The sequence below is a fragment of the Podarcis cretensis genome (genome assembly GCF_951804945.1).
Source record: "Podarcis cretensis genome assembly, chromosome: 6".
In the NCBI taxonomy this organism is placed as follows: domain Eukaryota; kingdom Metazoa; phylum Chordata; class Lepidosauria; order Squamata; family Lacertidae; genus Podarcis; species Podarcis cretensis.
In genome coordinates this window covers 33379339-33406523 of record NC_137175.1, presented here as the reverse complement: position 1 = coordinate 33406523, position 27185 = coordinate 33379339, and the positions used below count along the sequence as shown (strand labels likewise).

The 27185-nt window shown below is 40.1% G+C and overlaps 1 protein-coding gene across 8 annotated transcripts; it reads left to right on the top strand.

Moving 5' to 3' along the window:
* Positions 1-18: 18 nt before the first annotated feature.
* Positions 19-27091, top strand: CEPT1 (choline/ethanolamine phosphotransferase 1). Of its 8 annotated transcripts, none has more exons than XM_079979676.1 (9): positions 19-155; positions 1952-2361; positions 8871-9018; positions 11376-11517; positions 19721-19805; positions 23402-23533; positions 24668-24826; positions 25183-25308; positions 26024-27091. In XM_079979676.1, the coding sequence occupies exons 2-9, from the start codon at positions 2023-2025 to the stop codon at positions 26138-26140; spliced, it is 1248 nt and encodes a 415-aa protein (XP_079835802.1). In that variant the 5' UTR covers positions 19-155; positions 1952-2022; the 3' UTR covers positions 26141-27091. The 8 variants fall into 8 exon arrangements, with proteins under 8 accessions (XP_079835802.1, XP_079835804.1, XP_079835803.1 ...); XM_079979678.1 differs by having other exon boundaries at positions 20-155; positions 1956-2361; XM_079979677.1 differs by lacking the exon at positions 19-155 and adding an exon at positions 162-285 and having other exon boundaries at positions 1956-2361.
* The last annotated feature ends 94 nt before the right edge of the window (positions 27092-27185 follow it).

The window sequence follows — 27185 nt, the reverse complement described above, 5'->3', positions numbered from 1 at the left end:
CAGCCTGCCGCCGGCCCGCGCACGCTCCCGCCGGCTCCTCGTTAGGAGCCTCTGCCCGCTCGCGCGCCCGCCCTAAGCAACCACCAACCCGGCCTTGTTTACGGCAGCCGCAAAAGGGACGTAAAAGCGCCGCCTGGGCGAAGAGGCTGGTTGAGGTAAATGCCGGGTGTTTTTCGGCGCGGTTCAGGGCGATGGTCTCCGTCGGGCGGGGGGCGGTGTTGGTGGTGGGAACTCGGCCTTCGACGGCGCCGGGTCTCCTCCGGGCCCAGCGGAGGGTTGGCTAACGTGAGTTCTCCCCCCACCTCAGCCACCGGGGTCCTTCGGAGAGTCGGACCGCGGGGGTCTCTTCTCGCTCCCCCAGCCTGCGGGGCATCTGCGCAGGGGATGGTGGGCGGGCGGCTTGCTCTAAGCGGAGCCCGGAGGCTGCCCTTGCCGTTGGCTCCTCTCCCCAGCCGCCTCGCCTGGGAAGGTGCGTGGCTCCCGATGCCAGAGAGAGCGAGAGACAGGGGGGTGGGCTGCCGCAGTTCGTGTCATGTCAGTCAGTCCTTGGAGCCGTGTAATCGGAGCGGGTGCCGCTGCTGGGACAAGTCAAAACAACCACCCTCCGCGCTACAAACACACACGCAGGCATGCCACAGTTTGCGTCAGGTACAGGCGTGGCAGGCTCAGGACAAGGCTGCACCTAGTGTCTCGAGACCGCAGGAGGGTCAGCCTTGCATGGAGTCCAGAGCGTTAGCCCAGGTAGCGGCCCTTCAAGGTCTCAGGTATAGTTCTTTCAATCAGCCTCGCCGCCTGCTTCCCTTCAGTCGCTATGGCATCCCTGTTCTCTTTACAGGAGGCTTACATGCAAAGTATGTGCCCTGACAGTGAAAGAGTGGTGCTTTCACTTCCCTAAGGGCAGGTGTGGGATTTCCTCATCCCCTCCCCCCATCCTTGGAATAATTTTTGTAGCCTGGTGACCAGAGAGGAGACTTTGGACTGGATCTTGGCACTGAGCTTTTTCTTTAGTTTGTGACTGTTGATACTGTATTGACTCAGTGCTTCTGACCTGCTTATTTAACTGAAGTGAATTATTAGCAAGGGTCTGGCAAGCTTCTGTTGTACTTTTAAAGGACAGATGATTTCTGGAACTCTAGGCAACCTGATGGAGTTCAAGAAAAAAAGATGCTTTCATTTTGTATCATCCGTAAGACTTGAGTAAGATTTCTTCAGTTTTATCTCTTTATCTTCTATTTATTTTGCTGAATCCTGTAAAAGTTTTCTCCTTTCCTGTGCTTCTTGTCACTCTTTGCAAAACTACTCATATTGCAGCAGATGGATGCTTTCTGCTTGCATTAATAGCAAGGAACAAATAAAAAGGTGTTCTTTGAAGTACAAACTTAAGTTTCAGTTAGAGAAATTGGCATGTCCAAATGCCCCCAATCAAAAAGAGACCATTTATTAAACTTGTTCCTTGCATTTACTCTCAGATAGTTCTAGTCCTTGTTCTTTGTCCCTGTATATGTATGTCCAGATTCTCCTAAAGTAGCTTTTAGTTGTGACTAATGGCTGCTAAATGCCATGTTGGTGGCCACAAACTAATAGCAAGTCTTGGCTGATCTGTTTTCTCTATCCCGAGCCAACTTGAAGCATAGCCTGGGACAGGCACTGTGGCCATGCTCACATGTCATTGTAAACTGTAAGCCATGGATTACCATGCATGAGCCGATTGCACATGCTTTGCTCACCCCAGTTGGGAAGAAACTAACCATGACTTCTGCTGTCTTCATTTTATGGTTCCTGTCTAATTGTAGTGGGGGCACTTATTCTGTCACGTGAATCTCTGAGCACTGTTTGTTTTGTTTGTGAGTAGGCTTGGGCCTTCAAATATCTCATGTTTTGCTATGAAACACGCGAGACATTCCTGACAGCTTTCCACCTGTTACATTAATCTAAATACTTTATGTTCCAGATAGACCAGGATCTTGAGATATTTTACAACGGTTAAAATCTGTCAAATACAACATCAAGGCTAATAAATCCATGAGTGGGAATCGATCCGTGAAGAAACGATGTGGGGAATTGCAGTTGGAATCCCCTGTGCGCTATGGTCATGTTCCTTCAGCAGGATGTACATTAAGCAAACTGCTTCAGTTGCCTACGCCACCTTTGACAAAACATCAGCTAAAACGGCTAGAAGAACACAAGTATCAAAGTGCTGGACGGTCCCTGCTTGAACCATTAATGCAAGGTTACTGGGAATGGTTAGTTAGAAGAGTACCAGCTTGGATTGCCCCTAATCTGATTACAATAGTTGGACTGATAATAAACATCTGCACAACCATAATATTAGTGTGTTACTGTCCGACAGCTACAGAGCAGGTAAGCTAAATATCTATTAACGTTTCTTTGAGGAAGGGATTGTACTCCTGTTGAACGGCTCAGTATTATATTTAATTTGGTGTTCTGTTAACAGACATATCTGGAGTTTTATGTATGTAATTTTTGCTCTTAAATGATCTAAATTATGTTTCTAAAATTCCCAATAATACTTTTGCACAATCCTTAATTATTTCAAAAAAAGATACATTGTTCATTTTCACAAAGGTTTTCATAATATCATGAGCACTATGCAATGCATGTTGACTGATGTGTGACAGAATGTGAGAATGATAGAAAGTTTAGCAGCGGAGCTCATAAAATTTGTAACAAGGGCAGAGATATCAAACATAAACATGAAAAATATGAAGAATATCAAAATGCCTCTCTCCCAAGGTCTGATACTACCAGGCTCTTGTCATTCTCTGAGATCTGGAGATTTAAAATGTTTTAAAATATATGTGGGGGGAAGCAAAAGTTGAGCTGTTTATTGTTGGAATTCAGCTATCAAATATTGGAGGACTCTGCACACATCACACCATTGCAATAGATCTCTTTTCCTTAATTCAAGAAGCTTTCTGTAGTACACGATCTCAGTTTTCCTTCCATCTGTACTGCTGTGAAATATATATGTAATAAGCTCTAAGTGACTCAGCACCCTACTAATGAAACTTGCTTATGCTGAGATACTTGTTTTTCTGCCTTTACTTATGTAGTGTTTAGCAGCTGCTTAGCAGGATTCCTGCTTGAAAACTTATATGTGAAAGGGATTACTACTGATCTGTATTGTGCTTCGCCAGGCACCTATGTATATCCATATAGATAAAGTGAAGATTATATAAATTTTTGAATAAATAAAATATAAATAGCATGTTAAAAATAGAATCTTAAGGTTTGAAAGCATCGTCAAGTATTTTAATCTCTCTTCTAAGAAAGGAGCAGGTTCACCTTAAGTTTCTTGACAGATGCCTGCGCATAATGGAGATTCCCCAACTTCTCAAGTAGTTAGTTCAGTGACTGTTCCAAATATTAAGGAATTCTAATTATACCTTCCCGTATTTTGACTCTAATCAATAGGTAAATAATCCCCCCCCCTTCCTTCCCTTCCTGCATCTTGGTTCTTTCCTAGGATAACAATACTTTCTTCTTTTTACTCTTCTGGCAATTGATCATTTTTATAGCTCTTCACTGGATCTTTTCCAATTTTTGCACATGGTACTCCAAATGAGTCCTTATATCGGGGTGGAAAACCTCCAGCCTGTGAGCCTAATCTGGCCCACCAGACCTCCCCATTTGGCCTGCCACACCATTTTGGCCAAGGCATGCCCAGCTGCCTTGACTTCATATACAATGCTACCTCCGGTTACAACTTAATTCGTTCCAGAGGTCCATTCTTAACGTGAAACCGTTCTTAACCTGAGGCGCTCTTTCGCTAATAGGGCGTCCCGCTGCTCATGCGCCTACAGTGCGTGACTTCCATTCACATCCTGGGGCAAAGTTCGCTTCCAGGAGCACCTAATTCCGGGTTACCTCATTACCTGAAGCGTTCACAAGGAGGATGGTACGTAACCAGAGGTATTACTGTATGGTGTCAGGTGTGGGAAGGTAAAAAGGTGGTTGGGTTGGGCCAAAGGTAGCTTTTGAAGCACCACTGTTAGTTGGTTGTCAGGACTTCAAGCACAACCTCAGCAGTTTTGCAAGCCTCTTTGCAATCCTCAGATCTGCTAGGAAATCCCAACGATCAGCTGGTCATCAGCACTTTGAAGAGCTCTGTGCAGTGCATTAAAGTCCCAATAATTAGCTGATTGTCAGGGCTTCAAAGCCCCGTATCACTTGACATCATTGTAACACCAGGTGCTTGAGAGGTGGGCAGCCCCACCCATGTGTCAAATTTGGCCCATGAGTTAGAAGAGATAAGAATCTGGCCCATTATCTGGATGCAGTCTTCCACCCCTGCTATTGTTGTTGTTGTTCATTACATGTATTGCTTACCCTTCATGAGCATGTCCCAGTGTGGGTTACAACAATTTAAAATTCAGTGTTATAACTGTTAAAATTGATTATAATCAAAGGCATAAAGTGGGCCCTGAAAACACCCATTTCAAGTATCAAAGGGTAAAGAGGTGAGTCTTCAGCATTTGCTGGAAGCTATATAGTGAAAAGGGGACGCAGGTGGCACTGTGGGTTAAAGCCTCAGCGCCTAGGGCTTGCCGATCGAAAGGTCGGCGGTTCGAATCCCTGCGGCGGGGTGCGCTCCCGCTGCTCGGTCCCAGCACCTGCCAACCTAGCAGTTCGAAAGCACCTCCGGGTGCAAGTAAATAAATAGGGACCGCTTACCAGCGGGAAGGTAAACGGCGTTTCCGTGTGCGACTCTGGCTCTGGCTCTGGCTCTGGCCAGAGCAGCGATGTCACGCTGGCCACGTGACCCGGAAGTGTCTCCGGACAGCGCTGGCCCCCGGCCTCTTGAGTGAGATGGGCGCACAACCCCAGAGTCTGTCAAGACTGGCCCGTACGGGCAGGGGTACCTTTACCTTTACCTTTTATATAGTGAAAAAGCCAGCTTCACCTCTGTGAGGAGGGAATTTCACAACAGAATTCTCTTTTCCAGGCCGCCACCCCCCTGAACTTCTGAGAGGTAGAACTACTAAGATGGTCCTTTCTGCTGATCTTCACATTTGGGGGGAGGGGGTGTCTGTAGAGAATGAGGCAGTCTTTAAGATATTTGAGTCCTAAGTTGCTTAGGGCCTATAGGCTCAACAGAACAATATTATTGCCTATGGCAGGGGTGAGGAACCTCAGACCCAGAGTCTAAGAGAGGAATTCAGCATAGCACTAAGCAGATTGTTCCATCAGCGCAAGCATTACTGTTTTCCTGATAGAATGAACTGTCTTCTCCTTCCCACATGTGCTGTTCTGGGGTTTTTTCCAACCCTCCCCCAACACCTGTTTGTGGGGCCGTGGGGGGAGGATAGGGGGCTTCTCCTTATGGGACTATTTAGTGAAACTGAGCCATAGATATAGCTCTGCAGACCTCTATCAGCAGCCCATGGGACTCTCCATAGACCACCCAGTCTTCCTAGGCAACACTTCTTAAAGGCTTTGCCTAACACTTCTTCATGTGTTTTTGTCTGGTTGAAATGTGACCTTAAACTGTGATGACACCTCTTGCTTGCCTGGATGAAGGGATGACTTGCTTTGCATGGTCGAAAGGAAGAAAGTTAAGAGTCACTTTACTCTGCCCACTTTTACTTCTGGACCCTTGTACAACTTGGCATGTGCTCCCCCGAAATATTCCCCACAAGGTAATGCAGGCTTTGGACTAAAAAAGGTTCTCCATCTTTGGTTTACATAGTCTTTGAGGAATTGCTTCAATAATAAAAGTAAGCATTTCATTGTCTCTTTTGATTTCAGGTCAGATTGTTGACTTGTGCTAATTTTGTTTTTGTTAGTTACCAAAAAATCTTTAGTAATGCTACTGCTTGTCTGGATCTTGTTTTCAAAACTCACACTTTTCTCTATTATAGCTTCCCTCCCTTTGAATTTTTATTTTTTTGCAACAAGTGTTGGTTATGCATCCTAATCTGTGTTTTTTGTGTATTTGTTGTCCACTCCTTCATCCAGATAATTAATAAGGGCACAGAGCAGCACTGTGGCCTTTGCATAACTCCACTTAGGTAATACTTCTTTCTTATATTTAATCTATCCATTAAGTACTACATCTACCTTTTAGTATTATTGAGTATTTCCAGTTGCTACTCATCTAGACAAGAGCAAAATTAGGAGTGCAAATAGTCACAAGATTTTGGGGATCAGTACTTCTGGACCTGCACTGTACAAATAAAAGATCCCATGGATCTGGCATTTTAGAAGAACCACTTTATTCATAAGCACAGTTAAACTCTGCTATCAATAGAGGCATTTTCCTCCTGACAACAATCCAGTGTGAGTGTTGTACTTTGTATCAGACTCTCAGAACACAGTTGGGAAGGCCTTGAGACACATCCTTTATCTTGTAATTCTTGTTTCCCTAAATATTTAAGGTACTTCTTGGAAACCCCATATATGCTGAAGTTACTTAGTTACATCTGTCTTGTTTATTTATTTCATATGTATTCCTCATACTCATTTCATAAATATACATGTGTGATTCAATGTCACCTTCTAAACAATGAGCAAGAATGCTGCTTTACTACTACTACTACTACTACTACCAAGTTATTCTCAAGTAGTACAAGTATGTAAGATAGTACTTTGCAAACATCCAGTTGATTAGCAATCCTTAAGAAGTACAAGTTGACATATATTGAGTTACAGTTAAAATCCTGCCTCAGCTCTTTGAGTAACTATCTGTATATACACCCTGAGACATGCACAGAGTTGTTTCTGTAAGACAGGGAAAGAATATTTACTTAGGCTTCTGATGATGTTTAAATAGAGGGGGAGGAGAAAAATAGAGCAGAGAAATTTTAGTTCGAGGCGACATTTTAGGGGAAGTGTCATAGAAATATATAAAATGACTAGCAATAGTATTTATTACAAAATTGAGATTAATTGATACAGACTTAGGCTCTGTAATTGTTGCTCATCAAGGCATTAAAGATCTAGATCAGCATTTATGATATACTGCTGTATTGCAGAGCACTGTTTTGGTTTTCCTTTTGAGAGTGGGATTGATGGCTGGATCAGCATATTTTTTGCATAATATTGTTACTGCAGTATACAACTTATATTTTATGATCACCCAGTAAAGCAGACAGGCTTCATACCTTATAAGAAATTATTTCTTTGTGTAAAACCAAAAAATGGCAAAAACCAGAAAAAATATTCACCAAAACCCAAATCACTCATATCTATATAGCAAAGATTTGTTGAAATTTTCTCCCCTGTACTGCAGTTCTCTTAAATACATATTGGTAGTTAAATGTTAACTATTTCAAGAATGGGTGCCAGTTTGTTTCTAGGGTGGTATGCAATGATAAAATGCAGGAATCAAACATTCCCACTTGACATGGGGCCTTTGAAATTTCTATGCATTTTTGAAAATGTATTGAAATAGTGATTTAGATTATTTGAGGCTTTGGCCCAAATGAGCTCTGAAAATTTCCCCATCTTAAACATGGCCAGAGATTGCCTTTTTACATTCTTGGCAAGTAGGATGCAGTGTTTCTAGTCCTGGTAAGAATCACCTATAGGAAAGCTAATGTAGTGCTCAAAGCTGGAAAAGTAATTGTGTGAACAAGTTATTTACTGAGGGCTTTATATAGTATTGACATTTTAAAAATCTAAGAAATTTGGGAAGTAGCCTAATCCTAGACATTGTAAATGTTTGGTAAAAATCTGTGCCATAGAATCTGTGCTAAGGGTAAATTTTGAGAGAATTTGTTTCTTTCCAGTATGTTACATAAACTGTAAAACTAAGACAATAACAGTGCATAGTTTGTTATTATTTTATTTATGTGGCACCTTATACTCCAAGATATTGAGGTGATTTACATAGTAAACAAATATGAAAAACTTACAAGTGATCAAACATTCCCACAAAGTTGCCAAAGTACACATGTCCTGCTATAAAACTATTACAAGCCATCACAATAAAACTGCAAGCAGCTAAAAACCACCCACTGAGAATGAGTAAGAGACAGATGTCAACACTCAAGTGTTTGGGTGTATAAAACAAAGTCACAACCTGGTGCAGAAAATATTTTGGGAAAGTCTGTGGCTCAGTGGTGGAGCTTTCATTTTGCATGCAAAAAGTTACAGGCTCAATATGTGGCATAGCCAGGTAGGGCTGGTAGAGACCCCTGTCTAAAAATAATGCAGACCTACTGCCAGTCAGTGTAGATAGTGCTGTGCTAGAGGGACCAATGGTCTGACTTGGCATAAGGCAGCTTCTTATGTTCTTGTGTTATGCTTGGAGCCAGGTATGCTTTTCTGGGATGAATGTACCAGAGATCCATTACAGAATTAGGACTTGTTGGACTTTGAGACTTATTCTCAGGTATCCTGCACAATACATGGGTATTGGGAGTGGGACCTATTGAGCAGAGTGAGACTAGCTTCATGTGTCAGATTAAACTGTAAGAGTACTTGAGGCAAACCATGTCATCACAGCTAGGTTTTCCACACTCCAGAAAAGTGGGAATATTTATAACCTTTTACAGATACAGTGGTACCTCGGGTTAAGTACTTAATTTGTTCCAGAGGTCCATTCTTAACCTGAAACTGTTCTTAACCTCAAGCACCACTTTAGCTAATAGGGCCTCCTGCTGCTGCCGCGCTGCCGGAGCACAATTTCTGTTCTCATCCTGAAGCAAAGTTCTTAACCCGAGGTACTATTTCTGGGATAGCATAGTCTGTAACCTGAAGCATCTGTAACCTGAAGCGTATGTAACCCGAGGTACCACTGTAGTTAAAACTGGGAATAAATTTGCAGCATGGGAGAACCACATCTGATTTAAGACCCTGTAAACTTTTTATTGACATTAACTGCAGTCACATACTTTCTCTCTTAGGCACCTGCTTGGGCATATATTGCATGTGCTTGTGGCCTTTTCATATACCAGTCTTTGGATGCTATAGATGGGAAGCAAGCAAGAAGAACCAATAGTAGTAGCCCTTTGGGAGAACTTTTTGACCATGGCTGTGATTCACTGTCCACAGGTATTATGTCATATATTACTGAAATATAAGGGTCTGTTAAGTGGTTTATACTTTGAAGGATACTGGGGATACTGAACTGCAAACAGAAAGAAAAACTGTTGGCGCTCTGGCAGAATGAAAATAATGTACTCTGATTGTATAATCCTGTGCCATCTTTCAAGGTTTAGCTAGTACGTTTAATACAGAATCAAAATTTCACTAGGTAATTTTAGTTTCATAGTAAATAGTTTAAATTCTTATTTTAAAATGACAGTAAATCTAAAATATTGAAATATTTGAAATATGATTGGGCATTTAGATTTTTAATCTACCCCCTGTCCAGATTCTTTGAACAAAGAAGCAATAAAAGTAAAGCTGAGTACCTTAAACTATAGTTAAAAGAAGTGATGGTTTAATGTGAGCGTGCAGCATGCTTGCACATGCCACTGAAATCACAGGCACTTCACCCCGCACTTGCCTTCTTGCTGAGAAGCAGACCATACATAGTCTGGTTTAGTCTTGCATCCAAACCTGGACTCATGAATCCTTCCCACCCCACAAAAAAACCCCACAAACCATAAGTGGTTAGCATACCTTGGTTTTTCCATGTGTTTGGAGAGAAACAAACCACAAGCCCAGGTTCTGGGGTAATGCTATGCCAATCCGTGGTTTGTTTCCTGGCTGGAGCACTTAGGATGCTACACATTCACATTAAACAATAGCTTATTTGAATTATGGTTCAATGTGATGTGCAAACTGATCTGAGTCTTTTAGTTTCATTCTCACTTCATTATTGTTGAAAAGCACCATGGTTTTCCAGTTCCCCTGGAATTTCATCCCTTTTCCAAACAAATCCTAGACATCAGAAGGGAGTTTATGAAAGCTTATAAGGTTGTTTAATACGATGCCAGAAATTGAGTTAGCCTACATGCTACAACTCAGGGAAGCTCCTGAGCCTCAGGAACAAAGGCTTTGTGCAATCCCTCAACTTGTCCAACCAAACTTGAAGCCAACTGCACCTTAGGCAGAGTCTCTGTGAGCTCTTACCTGTGTCCATGTGATGGACCTCCCTTAGTCTCAGCCCTGTTCCTGTAGGTGGAAAAGATTTACAGAGATTATATGTCGAAACCCTGCTTTGCTTTAACTTGGTCCAGTCCTATCCACACATGGTCAGTGATTGCAAGTGCTTAAGACTCAGAAGCTTTACAAACTGTCCTGTAGGCTAGCTCAGGGACTGCCCAGTTCCTTGAAGCTCCCAAAGTAGCTTTAACAGGTTTTTAAAAAACATTATCTAAGATGTGACTAGTGTGCAAAATTTGGGTGCAAAGTACACACACTCTGAAACTGTATGTGTAATTTTCTTAGCTGTTGGACCATTTTGTTGAACTCACTGAACATCCAAATTTTGACATGAAAATTGAAATTGTGATATTTTAGCACAGTTTTGCTGTAAGTTGGATGTTAAATATAAAATAGAATAAAACTTTTAGTTAAGAAATAATGTTTAGTAAAACATTATTAAGCACCCCTAAACCTACTAAACAGAATAAAACATGAAGAACCTCTGATAAAAACACTAAACAGTCTCATCCAGTTGCAACCAAAATTAGCTGTGCTGCTTAAAGTGATGCTTAATGCTATGATACGTTAAGTACCGGTAGTTGAGTTCCTGTCTAACAACCTGTGTACTAAGTACTTTGCTACAAAAGGGCAGCAAAGTGAGCAAAGCTATTTCAAATACTGCTTCATCAATTTCACGCTCCTTTACCTTGATTAGGGGAAGCAGGAGGAATTATAACACAAGAAAAGGAAACAAATGTGCTTAATCCTAATAGATTTCTCCTCTTTCCTATTATGTTTGCAGAATTACAGTATCAATCTAACAATTCTGGATCTACTGTAGTGCCACATTAACTTAACCATAACAGAATTGGGCTGCCCAGTGGTTATGAAATGTTATTTACCACACAGTTGTCTTATGTGTGTCCGCTTGGAAGTAAATCTCACTCCATTCAATGAGACTTACTCCCAGACAAGTGTGTTTAAAATCTGCAATCTAAATCATGCAGTTATTAAAACTCAATGGTAATTTTATTTTCATATTTAAAATGTGTAACAGTATAAATTCTGATGGAACTGAGAACCCACCAGTTTTCTCTAGTTTAGTTACTTTGACTGTTGAAATTTGTTTCTGACTATACTTTATGCATATATTTGATCTTGAATCTTAAAATTCTTATGACCATGCATCAAAAATACAGAGCAGTAAATAAAAGAGTGCCAACTGCATACTACAGACTATTGAACACATTTGTTTGTTCATTCTTTGCTTTTGAAATCTGTAATCTATGCTCATTTTAACTGATTTTTTTCTGCAGTGTTTGTGGTTTTGGGAACGTGTATTGCTGTGCAGCTGGGGACAAATCCTGACTGGATGTTCTTTTGCTGTTTTGCTGGAACGTTCATGTTTTACTGCGCACACTGGCAGACATATGTCTCTGGAACATTGCGCTTTGGAATGTAAGTAAACCACCTAAGAGAGAAACCTAATATTGCCAGACATTACACTGCTAAGTGATTAAGTCAGTCAGAAGGTATATGCAAATCTATAATCCATGGAAGAGTATATTGAAGCAATGTTTTGGCCTAAACAAAGTAGTGCTAATTAAATTGTTCTTTCAGTTCGGCACCTTTTCATCATAGTGAATAATCAGGTTGAAAATAAGAGGCACCAACTTGCACCAGAGATTGGGGCAGTGTCACACACATGATGTCAGGAGGCGGCTCAGCATGGTGCTGAGTGCAGTGCAGCTTCAGTGGCCAGTGGCTCCTCTCTCTCATGTGGCCTCTTTCCGTTGTAGGAGGAGGAGCTGGCCACTGAAGCTGTGCCATGCTCGGTTCCACGCTCGGTCTCCTCCACCCTCTCAAAATTGGGCCCCCCAAAATAGCTCGGCCTCCATGGTGTCCCTGATCATAGAGTTTATTAACAACACAGATTGATTAGGAATAGTGTAGGAATTAGAGACATAGTTAGGTGCCATGCAGTTCTGTTTTTTCCATTTTAGACCACAGTCCAAACTCCCTCCTCTGGTTATCAGGGCTTTGTCAAGCCATGGAGCAACTTTTGCACCTGCTGCTCATGGTGGCCACAGTGGAAGGTGGGGGCGGGGAGGGGGAGAAGAAAGAAGACACTTAAAAAATTATTTTTAACCTCTCTTGCAAGCCTAAGTTCATTCTGAGCTTTGGCCCACCAGACGTTCCCTGCAACTGTTGGCTACTTGGGTATACTCTTCCTTTGTGATTTCCCCTTTCTTCCATTTCTTATACATGGCCTTCTTAAAACTCAGTTCATCTGTAAGCTCCTTATACAGCCATACTGGTTTCTTTAGATGCCTCCCGCTTTACCTGCTTTGGTATGCAGATACAGGCCAGAGGAGAGGGAAGAAATGAGTGGGAAAGTTTAATGGAGTGCACTAGAGTTCAGTGTTGCATAAAAACATTGCAACACTAGCTTTGAAGGGCAAAAGGAATTCAAGCAAACAAGAGTGTTGGGTAAACTTTTTAAAAAAAATGGGGAAAGGAAGGACAGTTGCCAGGATTAATCCCTTCTGTCTCTCAAAATTACAGTGGTGTGTTAATTACTTAATATTAAAATTAGTGCCTCAGAAGGGCATTGCTTTCTTGGAGCATTAATAATATCATACATCCAGTAGAAAATAGACAAATGTAGGCCATTCAATTGCTAGTATGGAAGCTAAAGCTTCTCTCAGGCTGAAGTGAGAGTTTCTCTCAGGCTGAAGTGTTGCAGCCTAACTTTCTTTCTGCAAATTCTAAGATATGCTTACTGGAATCTGTGTATATGTCTATTTTTTCTATTGCCCACCCTTCTCCAACTCAAGATAAATGTTATGTAGCTGTTTTATGCAGTGATTTCATGCAATTGTCTTTGACCCACAATTCTGGATTTTGGTGAGCTCACTGAACTCCAGCTTAGGGAGTCACTAGGCTGTCACTAGGTTAGTTAGTGCATATCATGAAATGAAACCCAAGCTTGAGTGTAAGACGAGGTGAGACATAAGCTTAGCAGCTTTGCTGGCAAAAAGAACTACATAATATTAAATAACACATCTTTAAATATATGCTATACATTTACATTTTTACAGTTTGAAATGTACACTGATTAACCAATTTTGTTTTATTTGACAAAGCAAGAAAGAACAAGCATTCTGTTCTGTAACCTTTAAGAAAATGTGTTATACATTTTAAAAAATATGATTAGTTCATTTCAATCTGGTAGACTGTGCTAGTTCAGCTAGCTTTGTTTCATTAGGTCTTCTCTTTTATTTAAATGCAAATGTTTGATTATAATGGCCTAAAAATGGACTTGAGTAGCTGCGCTGAGTATAACTAATGCTGAATATTACCCTAATGTTTAAACACAGCATTCAAAAAAATCAGATGCATTGCTTAGATTGCAATAATTGTTTACTTTGCATGTTGAATGCTGTCATTATTTTTTAAAATGTTCCTTTCTTTAGCTTTACCTATCATGGAATGTTTCTCCTTTCCTAAATACAATTCACGTTTTAGTGCCTATTTTTAATATAGTGATTACAGATCACTAGTTAAGGATTTAGCAGGTTTAAAAGGCAAAAAAAAAAAGTATCGTTTCTTCCTAAGTTATAAAATCACTGACTAATCAAATCGGAACATGCAAATTATTCTCCACACCCATCTCAAGGGTAGGAAGCTTGCTTAGCAATAAGTGACCTGACATCTTCTCGCATTCGGCTTTTCTGTCTCCTGTCTTCATTGTGGTGCCACAGGGTATAATGCTAGTGTCACCAGTTACCATTCATACAATTTGAAGAGTACATTTTTACTAGATTCAAAGCTTCATAGGTAATGTTAAAGCAGGAATGATAGTTGGGGGAAACAAGCCTTAACAATACATGGTGACCGAAACGTTAGCTAAATTTGAAAGTAGACTGTCTGCAGAACAAATAGTGTTCTGTGAACAAAACAAAAAAAGAAGTAAGTTGCACATGAGTTCAGTGTTCTGCATACCATTGCAGCCTTAGCGTGGAATATTTTAATAAATATAAAATAGATGCACAGCTCCCTTACATTCTTCTTACCGCTTTATTTACAAAGAGACCAGTGTAATTGCTTAAAGAATCTAGTGTGAGTAAAGCTTCCTTCTTATAGCTGCTTTTCCTGAGTACAGTGGTACCTCGGTTTATGAACTTAATGTGTTCCTGAAGTCCGTTCTTAAACCAAATCTGTTCTTAAACTAAGGCATGCTTTTCCTAATGAGGCCTCCTGCCACTGATGCCCTTCCACTGTTTGGCTTCCATTCGTAGACCAAGGTAAAGTTTGCAAGCCAGAACACTACTTCTGGTTTGGCGGAATTCATAAACCGAATAGTTCGTAAACAAGACTGTTCGTAAACTGAGGTACCACTGTAAAAGTAAAGTTTACACACAAGTTTAAGTAACATGATTGTAAACATATTATCTTTATTTGCATTCATTAGGTTAAAATATTACTGTTACAACTGACATAATATTTAGTTTCAGGTTTCATTGTATTAATTCAGTATTGTTATTGAAAATGTAAATCTTTAATTTCAATTTCTGTGGTGTTTGCCTAGTAATTTGTATTTGAATTATGTACTGCTTTTATAATATTTTCAGACTCCTTATGAGTACAGTCCAAAGCCATTAAACTCAATGGGCACTTTACCATTAATGTCAGTGGGATTGTATTGAATTGTATGAGATGTGGATTTACTACTGCTTTTAATTTCTCTCTATAATTGTAATTGCAACTGTCATATCATTCTGAAGGAGATTACGCTGATTTCAAGTCTGTATCCTTAATTGTGTGTGAAAATCTGTTCTTATGGAACTATTAAGCTGAAGATTTCTAAGCAAGCTGTTTTTAAATGTTTCTTTCCCTCACACATAGATTTGATGTTACAGAGTCTGAACTCTGTCTTGCAATAATTCAGCTTCTCACAGGAACTCTGGGACCTGGGTTCTGGAATAACACGGTAACAGATACAAATCAGTGTTACCCAATGAACAATGGCATGAAATCTCTAGAAGCAGCACCTTTTTGTCATGCACAGAGTAACTGCAAAAATGCCAATTGTTTTCCTGGTGATATTTCATGGACATTTGTTTTAAAGGCAACTCATAATGACTGAATGAAAAATAAAAACTCACTCAGATTATCGAACTTTTCCGCCCCTGTTTACTTTAAAACAAAACAAAAAAGCTTTGTTTTGAAACTCTGGTGTTTTCTCCCCTATTGGCTACTGTAAAATACACAGAACTGACTTCACCTCTTTGAAGAGCAGAATGCCAGAGTGGTGGAACCATCTCTATATATAAGGTCTGGATTAATTTTGTTGGAACACCTTTGGAATATTTCCTCCCTTTTTTGCTAGAAACCTTTCCACCAGGAAAAAGAATTGTTAACATAGTTAGCTACCGTGGAATATATTGATGTTAGAAAAGTATTTTTACAGGGCAATCCTAACCATTTCTACTCAGAAGTAAGTCTTACTGAATTCAGTGGGACTTATTCTCAGGTAAGTGGGGTTAGGATTGCAGTTTTAGTCATGTTTTAGAGTTCCTTGCCCTCACGCTTAGGAAAGAGCGCTATAGGATCTTTCCTAACCATCTTTGTAATAGTGATGTAATTTCCTCATAAACCGAAGTTCCATTGCCAGCTTCCCTTTACCTAGATATTAGGAAAGTAAATTCAAGCTCTTAGAAGGGGTTTTGAGCTTTCTGTTGCTTGGTAGAATCCCATATGAATATGTTATTTCTTCAAGATGACATAATTCTAAGAAAGCAACTAAACTTGGGTCTTCTGAATCTCTCAATATCTTGCTTAACTTTGCCGTCCTTTTCTTGCACCTCTTTCTATTAATATTATTTGTGAAAGCAAAAGTCATTTCACACAGAAAGATTGCTGGAACAACCTTTCTCAGTCTAATTTGTACCTGTTGCCAAGTAGCATATGGGTGTGTTTTTTCAGTACTTGCTAAACTTAGGGATTGAAGTCTGTTTCACTCCTGATACCGTCAAGCGGGGTTGGGTTGGGGAGTCCCATTCCAAACAAAACTCTCAGGCACATGGGCATGGGAGCTAGCTGTACTCTGCTCATACCAAAAGGAAATACTGATTACCTTGGTCAAGCATAACTGGCATATTGTATGAAGCAGCATAAAGTTTGGATGACTTGGTGTGGGGCACAAAACAAGCTGCAGAGCAGACTGCTGGTAAGTTTGAAACAGAGAGTCAGCTGTGCCAGCATGTAGTAACAGTAAGGCGGGGAGGGGGGGGGAATAGCATTTATATCATGCTTTCAGCTGTTCAAATGCATACATGGGGTCTGTAATCCTTATAGCAACAATGTAAGGCCCTGAGGAGGACAGATGCTGGGGCATAGTAGCTTCGCTGAAACCTTGTAGTGAGTAGTGGTTGAGGTGGCATTTGAACTGAAGGCCTCCTGGTTTGAGGGATGCTCATACCGTAATAAAACAGTGACAAGTCAACAGGACCCTGAATATTTTTTTCACGAGTTTTATAGCTAACTTGCCCCAACTCTGTGGAGCGGCTGTCATTTTTATTTCTATTTTCATATATGCATCTGATCAGATTTTTTTTAAAAAAGCAAGACAAAATGAGTACATGGCGAAATGAGGACTGAGGTAGAATGGCTCCTGGAGTTGCACATAACTGACTGAGCATTTTGTGGTAAATAAGCTGCACCCGTGAAAACTATTAGACAGAAGGTGTCCCACTTTGTTTCAGAGTATGCACCACCACAAGTGGTCTTTTGCAGGTGCAATCTTTTAAAATTCCCCATCTCAGTCTAATAGAGCTGCGTTCCACTAAATAGAAAGATTTAAAAGCTTGCACCCATCAAAATAGTTTTGGAGGGAAACCCAAAGCCCACCTGAAGACCCTTGGGTTGGCAGTATTCTTTGTGGGGGCTACCTGCCCCCATTGATTTTTACGGATACTGCCATCAAAGACACAGGCATTAGAAAGGCCTGCAACTCTCCCTGACCCTGGTTACCCTTGGCACCTTTGTGCAGCCAGGAAATATATCCCAGTGGGACTTCTTCTGGTTGTACAAAGTTGTCGTTTAGTAGGTGGTGTGTGTGTGTGTTGGCAGTAAGCTAGAAATTCTGACTCAGATTTTATCAGAACCAAAGAATAAGTTGGTGATTTGCAGTATGTGCCTCTTTCAGGCCAGTAATATGGCCTGCAAGTTCATATCTGAACCTGTGCCTGGTGAGTTTAACTGGCACCTCAGCTTTGTACATTTAATGTAAAAAAGTTGAGATCTCACATCTTAGATTTTAAAGATGTAAATGATGCATTTAATACCTTCAAACATAAAATAATAGTTAATAAAACCTGAATTAAAGCAAAAATAGTAAATTGAAATGCAGACATTATTTCTTTCACAAGGTCAATTTATAATAGGGATTCTCCCTGACACAAACATAATTGATAGTGCAAGTGTGGTCCTGAAATGCTGATCATATGTGGGACATAAAATGGGTTTAACACAGTTTGTAAGTATTTGAAGGGAGTGTTTTTAAAATGTTATAGTCTTTCATTGTAAGACTTCATATGTTGATCTATTATATTTTCTCACAAACCCATCCTGTTCCCACTTTCAGATATTTCTTCCTCTTCTGTACTCTCTCTGCTGCCTCAGATTTCTCTTTGACTAACAGTGTGATTTACACAAGTTTGCTTAATCCAGTTCTTCTCTGTTCTTGGTGTATATTTCCCCTCCTGCCATCATAGATGAAGCTAATTAAAGTTTCTGAACCAGTAATTGCATCTGCCACAACAGAATATTAAATGTTATGTTAGCAGTGATTTGAGGCCAAACGTTTATTAGACGTTATTAGCCATACACTTAAGCAAGTGCCTTCAGAAATTATGTAACTCATGCTGGGTGTGAAGACACTTTCCTTTTTAATTGGCCCTTGGATGTGGGCATATTCCCATTTGGCTTTGGAACTTGAACCTATGTAGATTGTAGGTATAAAGTACATATAAACAAGCATTTCATTTCTAGTGCTAAGGTCTACATTATGTTTCTCTTGTGAAGCATGAAAATAAGGGAGTGCGTTGGTGTCCATTAGTAATGCCTGTGGAAAAGAAAGAGAGCAGAAAGCATGTTGCAAATTAAGAAACCATGATTTATTTATTTTTCTTTATATTATGTACATACAATTATATACTTTATCATTATACAAATGGAGTATGTACACATATGCAACTTTTTTATTACTCTCTGAATTCAGCAGCATTCCTTCTCATACATGAAAGACAAGGCAGGATTATCTGAAATAAAACTTTTATTGTGACTCATGGAAGAATCTTAATCCATCGAACAGAAAGTCAGCACTGTCAGCTTTGTTGGCATTGCTCACCTTTGAGACAGGAGAAGAGGGGAGGGTGCCAAGGAATGTGCCCTCACTTTCTAACGTGGTCACCTGCTTAACAGGAGCACTGTACCCTATAGCCAACCATGGCCTCTTAGCTAATGAATCTGCATAATTAACAATAAATGGTGAACACAAGTATGTTGCATGCAGTCATTACATCGTTACATTGGGGCTACTCTGAGTATGGCTTATTCATACTACCCATAAGTGTCAGTTGGCCTATTAAGGAGGACCCAAACCCCACAAACTTCAGAGTTGCAACCAAGTACCCTTCAAAAGAACAGCACTAGCTAAGACTAGTAGAAAACAGTGGTGTTTATGGTTCACTGAAGGTGTAACACTGCCAAGCTCTTAACCATGGTTAAGATATTGGTAGCAAGCTGCAGGCTTGCACCCTTCCTCCCTTCTCCAGTGCAAATCCCCCTTACCTTATTTGCCTTAACCAATTTGGTGCTACTCAGGGATGCTTCTTAACCAGAGTTTGCAAACCTGCTTCAAACCCAGGTTAGCGTTAACCATGGTCACTGCCCGAAGGTATCACATTTAACCATGGGAAAAAATAAAGAGGGAAGATTTATTATTGAGAGGTGAGAGTCCTAAAGTCTTATTCATGGTTAGCAGTATATCAGTTCCATGCCTATGTGAATAGCAGGACAGAATGAAAAGAGAAAGATTGTGATGAGGGCAAACATTTTTTTCAAGAAAGTAAGACTCGGAATTCTTTTTTTTGGTGGGCAAGGTTTAATGCTTACATTTCTGCAACTGCTTATGGGTAGCTGAAAGAAGTAAACAAGTTCCAACTTTTCCTTTTGGCCACACTCCTAGACAGTCATGGTGTAGGTAGGAGAGAAGCAGAAGTGCAGCCAGAGGAGTTTTGAAAACTTGTCCAGCAGCTAGTCATCGGTGGAATGGGAAATCTATCTTGCACTTAAAACCAGTTTGCCTATACAGCCAGTTGATTGACTTCACTAGAAACCTTTAAAACACCTCTGGCTATGTATGTTTGACACATGCCTGCTCTAGAACTGTCTAGAATTGCGACCCCTAGCTAGATCTCCATTTTCTGTGCTGTGATGTTAACAAACAGCGGGACAGCAAGAGTACATCAAGAAAACTTTTTCTCCATTGTTTTGTTTTACCTTGTGCATGATAGAGGAGCGCTGCCATGCTTGCAGATTGATTATAATTGGCTTTGAGTAATTGTGCTTTTTTGGCTTTTTTGTACCTAATCAGAATTGATGTGACTGAAGTTCAAGTCTTCATAATAACCATGCATTTACTGGCAGTGATTGGAGGACCAACATTTTGGCAAGCGATGGTAATTCTGTTCATCTTGTATATCACATGTAACTTACATTGTTTATTTTTCCCAACCCATTTTGTTAATACATTTAGAACAGTATCTCTTTCCTTTTTGTTGGAGAGACCTTCCTATTTTGGCTATATTGCACTGGTTCATCCCACAAGATATTTAAAGCCATCATTCTTTTGTATTATGTGCTGCCATTTAGGCAGAGGCAGCCCAACACATATTCATTAAGGAGAAACTTGGTCTGTTGGTTGAACAAAGCATTCACATCTTGATGGACAGTTCACAAATCTGCTAAATTTGGAAAGGGAGGACTATTGTAACTGGATGCAGATCCTGAGCGTAAATGTGATGGCAGTGGTAAATCTTTGGTAAATATGTCCGACTAAATAATTTTTTAAGATGATTTGGCTGCCATAGTTGCTTGAGCATGCTATATGTATGTCTACTAAAATATAAAAATTTGGTCCATAACATAGCTGTGTGTGTCTTGTTTTGTAAGCTATCTTAAAATCAAAAGCTAATTTGCTGCAAATCAAATTTCTGCTACAATTTAATTATACAATAAATAAATAAATAATGTGGAACTTGCAAAATGTGAGTTAATGTTAATGTGATTTACACTCAAAAGGAAGTGGTGTGTCAAGAAAAGGCTGGTTAAAAGTAAGCCTAGCTTTCTTTGAAGTATAAAACACATAAAAGAATTTTGAAGTCTGCTCTGAAAATTTAATATGTGCTATTTATATACACAGTGGGTTTTTTTAGATTTTCTTGACAACTGCTGCTTATTTTGGTGGTTTCTTATACTGGGGGGAAAAAACACAACTCCACTTGTATAGAAGAAAATGTATCATTAAAATGTTTGCTTATTATTTCAATTGCACATGTACTCAATCATTCCACTTTTCTCTCTAGGGCCTTTCTGTGGCTCTTCAGCCACAGAAGACAATAGAGCAATATTCCACAGAATAGAGCCACAGAAGACAATAGAGCAATATTCTGTTCACAGCTGATGGAAGAGAGGCAGAAGGCGGTGGGGGGGGGGAGAGCTGATACTATACTGCTGTTACCTTCTATGCCTTTTGTTAACCTTGCTACTAGGTATGCAGCTCAGCAAGGGAGATGGAAAGTGCACAGCCTCCCAAAGAGTAAATTAATGCCTGCACAAATGTTTATGACATGATGGGAGAGAGATAGTTACAGTGGTGCCCCGCAAGACGAATGCCTCGCAAGACGAGAAACTCGCTAGACGAAAGGGTTTTCTGTTTTTCGAGGTGCTTTGCAAGACGAATTTCCCTATGGGCTTGCTTCGCAAGACAAAAACGTCTTGCGGGTTTGCTTCCTTTTTCTTAAAGCCGTTAATACCCGGGGAATCCGCACTCCGCAAGACGAAAATATCGCAAGACGCAGCAACTCGCGGAACAAATTAATTTCGTCTTGCGAGGCACCACTGTATGCTGTTCCTCACCACTCCTTTAAAAAGAAATTTAAAAGCACTTCTTTTTAAAGCTGCAGTGGTGGTGTGTGCAGCCATTATAGAATTAAAAAATGGTTTGTTTACAGAGTTGTTTGATAATAGGAAAATTTGGTTGATTGTCATTAATTGACTCATAGAATTGTAGAGCTTGAAGGGACCATGAGGATCATCTAGTCTAGCCCCCTGCAATGCAGGAATCTTTCACCCAGTGTGTGGCTTGAACCCATGGCCCTGAGATTAAGAGTTTCATGCTGTACCAGCTGTGCTATCCCAGGTCTTGGCTTAGTTTGGATGATTGTTCAAGTCATCATAAAACATGGTTTATGAAGCTGTGAAGCAGTATTTACTTAATTTATTGTTAAATTTCTATACTAGCCTTCACCCAAAGATCACAGGGCAGTTGACAATATAAAAACACAAAAATACATACCAAACAAACAACAATAATCCCCCGCACCACATTTTAAAAGGCCATAGATGGTTTAATTAGCCAAAAGTCTGTATTAGGGTTGAGTGTCCCACTCCTTCCCCCAATTTCGTGGTGTGCCAGCACTGGTGTGAAGATGCTGCGGGACTTTGATTTAATGCCAAAGAGCGGGGGATGTCCTGCTCATCACTGATTTGTCAAATGGCTTTTGCAGCACCATCTGTGTGTGCGAGTGTGCCAAGACCACCCTCTAGTGTCTGCCACTGACAAGGAAGTAATGGCCATTGGGATGTTGCACCCCCTGCCTGCCAGGAAGAAGACATGGCAAGGGGAAGATCAGCCTGGTTCCATCCATTAGCCAAGGAAACAGCTGTTCCAGGAAATTTGTTCCCCACCTTACGCTTAAAGAGAACACTGCTACAACTCTCAGTTGCCCTGGGACTTGCAAGAGCATCCATCAGCTTACTAGGCTGTGTATGTGTGAGCTTGGGTGAATTTGCTTTTTTAGCCCTTGTAAACTGTCTTGAGAATCATTTGATTGAAAGGTGAGGTATAATCTTCAAATTAAATAACAAGCCCCTTTTGTTTCAGTTCTCTTGGTTTTGTTAAGTTCATATCACTGTTTTTCAAATACAGTTCTTAGTTCAAATTTCAGGGGAAGAGTTTCAGAATAATACCGTAGAGTAAGTGCAACATCCCTACCAGCTGTAGTTTGGTGGTGGTCAGGATTTTGCAAATTAATTATATAAAACAGATTGACGGTGGCTGTTCAGAATTGACAAAAGGAAGTTCTTTTTTCACATAATGCTATTTTGCCTAGGGATTTAAATGCCACAAGATCCAGTGATGACCACAGGCGTAAGTGGCTTAAAAACAGAATTTGATAAACTCATCGAGGGTTGATCAACAATGACTGTTATGCATGATAATGGAACCATCATTTTTCAGGGACAGTATACCTTTGTCGGATGCCAGAGACAAACAACAAGGAATGTTGTCACCCTATTGTTTAGCTTTACGAGCATCCCAAGAACATCTCTCTGGCCACTGTCCAGGGTACAGAAATTGACCATGTTTTCACCCAGCACTGCAGCCCCGTGTACTTATTTTTCTATTTGCTTTTCTTCATTTCTAAGCTCTTAACATGAAAATTTGAAATATATTGAAATGTCCTTTCCTAATTCTTTAGACATATCCTATCTAGTCTGGCTTCTATGTGACTTCCAATTTCTTTATTCATATTATTTAATGTATATCTCACCTCCCCTATAGGAACTCAAGGGGATGTGCAGGTTCTTCCCCTTTTTTCCTTCAGAACAACTTTGTAAGGTAGAGTAGGGTGAGAGTAGAGTGGGGATTTGAACCCTGCTCCTGCCAGTGGCAGGTCAACATTAACTACCATACCATACTTCATGGATCCTTGTTTCTGACCACCTCAGAATGGAAACCTAAATACTGACTCCATTCAGTACTGTCTGCTCTCCCCAGGAATTAAGTTCTCAAATACTGACATTTCTCCTGTGTATCATCATGGATACAGGTCTTCAGCTTTCTGAAAGGTAATGTGTGAAAGAATATTGTACCCCCTGTTGTTTCTAGGTAGTTCCCAAATACTAGATTTGGAAAAGTGGAATGTTTGAGTTTACTTGAAATTTAGAATTCTTTAAACTGTGTCCATATTTTTCTTCCTCTCCTGTTAAGATTCCAGTGCTAAACATCCCAGTGAAAATACTTCCAGCTCTTTGTACTGTAGCAGGAACCATATTCTCCTGTACAAACTACTTTGGTGTGATCTTCACAGGTGGTGTTGGCAAAAATGGATCAACTATAGCAGTGAGTTTTTCTCTACCTTTTGGGTAACTCAATTCAGTCTCCCTTTTCTCCTGCCAGTCTTTAGAATTCTCTATGTCTTTGAGTGGACTTGTTTTATTGGTACGGTCTTCTACTTTGCATACTGGCATAAGGAACATAGTTGGGAAGGAGTTTGGCTGTATAGTCCTGTTGCCTATCAAAACCTCTTTCTCTGTGCTCAGTACAGAAGCCAAGCAAGCTGCTGATGGAATATATTGGCAACTTTTCCCATTGGCAACTTGCTGAGAAAGGGAGCCCCCTTTCTCAGTGGCTGGCAAAGATCATCATGTATGAATGTGTGAAAATTGAGAAGTGTGCGTGTATGGAGTGTGGGCAGGATGTTTGTGGCATCAGCCCTGCTGACCACTGACATGCAAACCCCAAGTTACCCTTGAGAGAAGTTAAAAAATATTACCTATCCCAATCTAAATGAAACAAGCAAATGCTTCAGGGGCTTTGGAAATGAGGAATTTTTTTTTAAAAAAAAAATCTGACCCAGAAGGCCTATGGTTTTCTGAAATCATTTTTATTTTTGTTTGCCTGCTGGTTGTTTTAGGGCAGATTCATAGATTTCACATGGTAAATGGTTCTCCGTTTTTCACCGAAGAAGTAATAACCATGTCTCTGATCTACCACACTTATTTTCAGATTTTAGTACAAATGTTGATCTTCAATACATGTGTTTGTGGATTTTGCATTTTAAACTAAGATGGTTGACTTTTTAGTATGTAGTGATAGGCATTGTTTTTGTTTCGTCATCCAGATGAAAATATCTGGGCCACTTGTGCTTTAAAAATTCATCTGTTCGCATCTGTTAGGCTAGAACTGGGTAAGAATTGCATTTCATCAAGCTGTTTTGTGACTGAAATTGCACTTAGGCCGGGCATGCAGCACAAAGTTCACTGTGCCTGCTTTTCTGTTAGAGACTCCAACCACACAGCCAGGCGACACCCTTCTCTGCACTTCCTTACTGCCAGCTGAGTGGATTAAAGAAGGTAGCGTTAGAATGTTACAAAAGGACAGTCAGCCAGCCTCCAGTTGTTCTGGAGATAGCATGTTGAGATATTTGTTTCTGTAATATGCCCTTGATAAATACAAAGCTCTTTCTCTGTGTAGGGAACAAGTGTCCTTTCACCCTTTCTTCACATTGGATCCGTCATTGCGTTAGCTGCTATGATCTACAAGAAATCTGCTGTGCAACTCTTTGAAAAGCATCCTTGCCTCTACATACTGACTTTTGGTTTTGTTTCTGCTAAAATAACTAACAAACTGGTGGTAAGTTAGAGAATTTATTTTATGAGGCGTCCCATAAATACAAACAAAGTACTTAACTCTTATTATTTGCTGGTCTCATATGGTATAATTTGTTGTGAAAGTTTTACTTTCTTTCTCCAGCTGCAAACAATGATTTTCCAAACTTCTTTCAAATACTGCATTTATGAAAGCTGTATAGTGGTATATGTAATGATACCCCTCATTTGCTTCCAACAGAGTATGCCCTGGGAAATTGGTGATAGCCCAAGCTATAAAGAGAAATCAGAATTCAGTTGTTTACCCCTCGCCTCCAATATTAAATTATTCAGTATAGATGCTGAAATAGAATATTTATGAGCTTTAATTTTTCCCAACAGGTTGCACATATGACCAAGAGTGAGATGCATCTGCATGACACAGCATTCATAGGCCCAGCACTCTTGTTCCTGGACCAATATTTTAATAGCTTTATTGATGAGTATATTGTACTTTGGATTGCCCTGGTAAGCATTTCCTTATTTTTCTGGGCATGAAAAATATCCTTGTGTGTTGTAGTGGTTAAGAGCGGTAGTCTCCTAATCTGGGGAACCGGGTTCATGTCTCCGCTCCTCCACATGCAGCTGCTGGGTGACCTTGGGCCAGTCACACTTCTCTGAAGTCTCTCAGCCCCACTCACCTCACAGAGTGTTTGTTGTGGGGGAGGAAGGGAAAGGAGAATGTTAGCCGCTTTGAGACTCCTGAAGGGGAGTGAAAGGCGGGATATCAAATCCAAACTCCTCTTCTTCTTCTTCTTCCACGTTAATGTAAGCAACTTTAGTTTTGCAGCAGTCTAACGAAAAAGAGGGAATGGTACAGAAAAAATCTGGGCAGCATAGATAAGTTTCCAAGCAGTTATATTCTTGCAGCGTACATTTGGGGTTTTTGTTTTGGATTTGATTTTTAATCTTCTTTTATATTTAGTTTATTGTACATAACCTAGAGAATTCATTATGAGGAGTCGAATATCAATGAATAGGGAATATATACCTGCAGCTGGAGGTTGGGGAAGGCTGATTTAGAGTTTAGAAAAAGCCTTTTGTTTCAGAAAGGCAAGGATAATTCTACACTTAACTGAAGAGAGGAACCCATTGCATAGAGAATGGATACAAAATTTGCAGAACAAATTATTTCTGAGCCTTTATGTTTGGATGTCACATGTAACTTATGTTCTTCTTCCAGATCTTTTCCCTTTTTGATTTGCTCCGATACTGTGTCAGTGTTTGCAATCAGATCGCTTCCCACCTTCACATCCATGTCTTCAGGATCAAGACCTCCACATATTCTAATCATCATTAGTTAACTTGGTCACTGACACAATAAGAAATAACTCACAACTGTTTTCTACAGGAGAGGTTACAAACATACTGAGGAGACTATGAAAACTGGAGCAGATAGGAACAAATCTAATTTATAATAATGTTGTATAACTTCTACTCTTTGTTACTCCTTAGCTAGCCTCCTCCAACAAAAGGGGAATCCCAAGCACTCTCCAGTCAAACATGCATATTGCCTGCTCTGCTGGTTGTGTGCCCAGGAAAGCATGCAGAGAGTAAAGCTTTGTCTTTGTAATTACCTTGACTACACGGCATAAACTCTTGGGGAAATGGATTCCCAATAACAGAGTACTCTAATACAGTGTGATTACAAGCTGTAAGACAATTTGCTTTCTAATTTTAAGAAATCATCTATTAGTAAAAAAAACTCACTTATTACCCACTCAAAAAATAAGAGTTGAGCTTGTGAAACACAGATCCCCCACTAGCTTTTGTGGCTGGAATGTCTTTGACTTTTGAGTCTGGACTGTGATCTCATTATTCACCTGTTACTGATACCAGAGGTAGATTTTTAAGAATCCAAAACGACACTTAGGCACAGCACTGTCACTGGAAACCAGGCATCTAAAGTGCCATCTTTGCAAGCAATCCACTGTTGCTGGGCAGTCTCTGTTCATTTCAGTTGGGTGGTGTGTGTCTGCTGAATTCAAGTTGCTCAGCTGCTGTGCTTGTTGAACTGCACCTTTTATCTTTAAAATTCTACCCCCGGTACCCTGTGATGTGGGGGTGAGCGTCCGCATGCGGTAGTGTGGTTATCTCAGTTTATTTTATTTTTTAAAAAATAAACATTGAAAGAATTTATTTCTGTTTTCTTCAGTGGAAAGTCTATACAAAATTTACAGTTACTTTTTTTTGTATAAAATTTATGCAAAAATTTATTTCTGCTCTTTAATAAATAAGAAAATTCTCATAACTGTGACCATCCTTGTGTTTATTTTGAGACATTCTGCGGAATATTTATTTGAACTGATAAAAGTGCATTCCTGCTGTCAAAGCGACTCCATGTT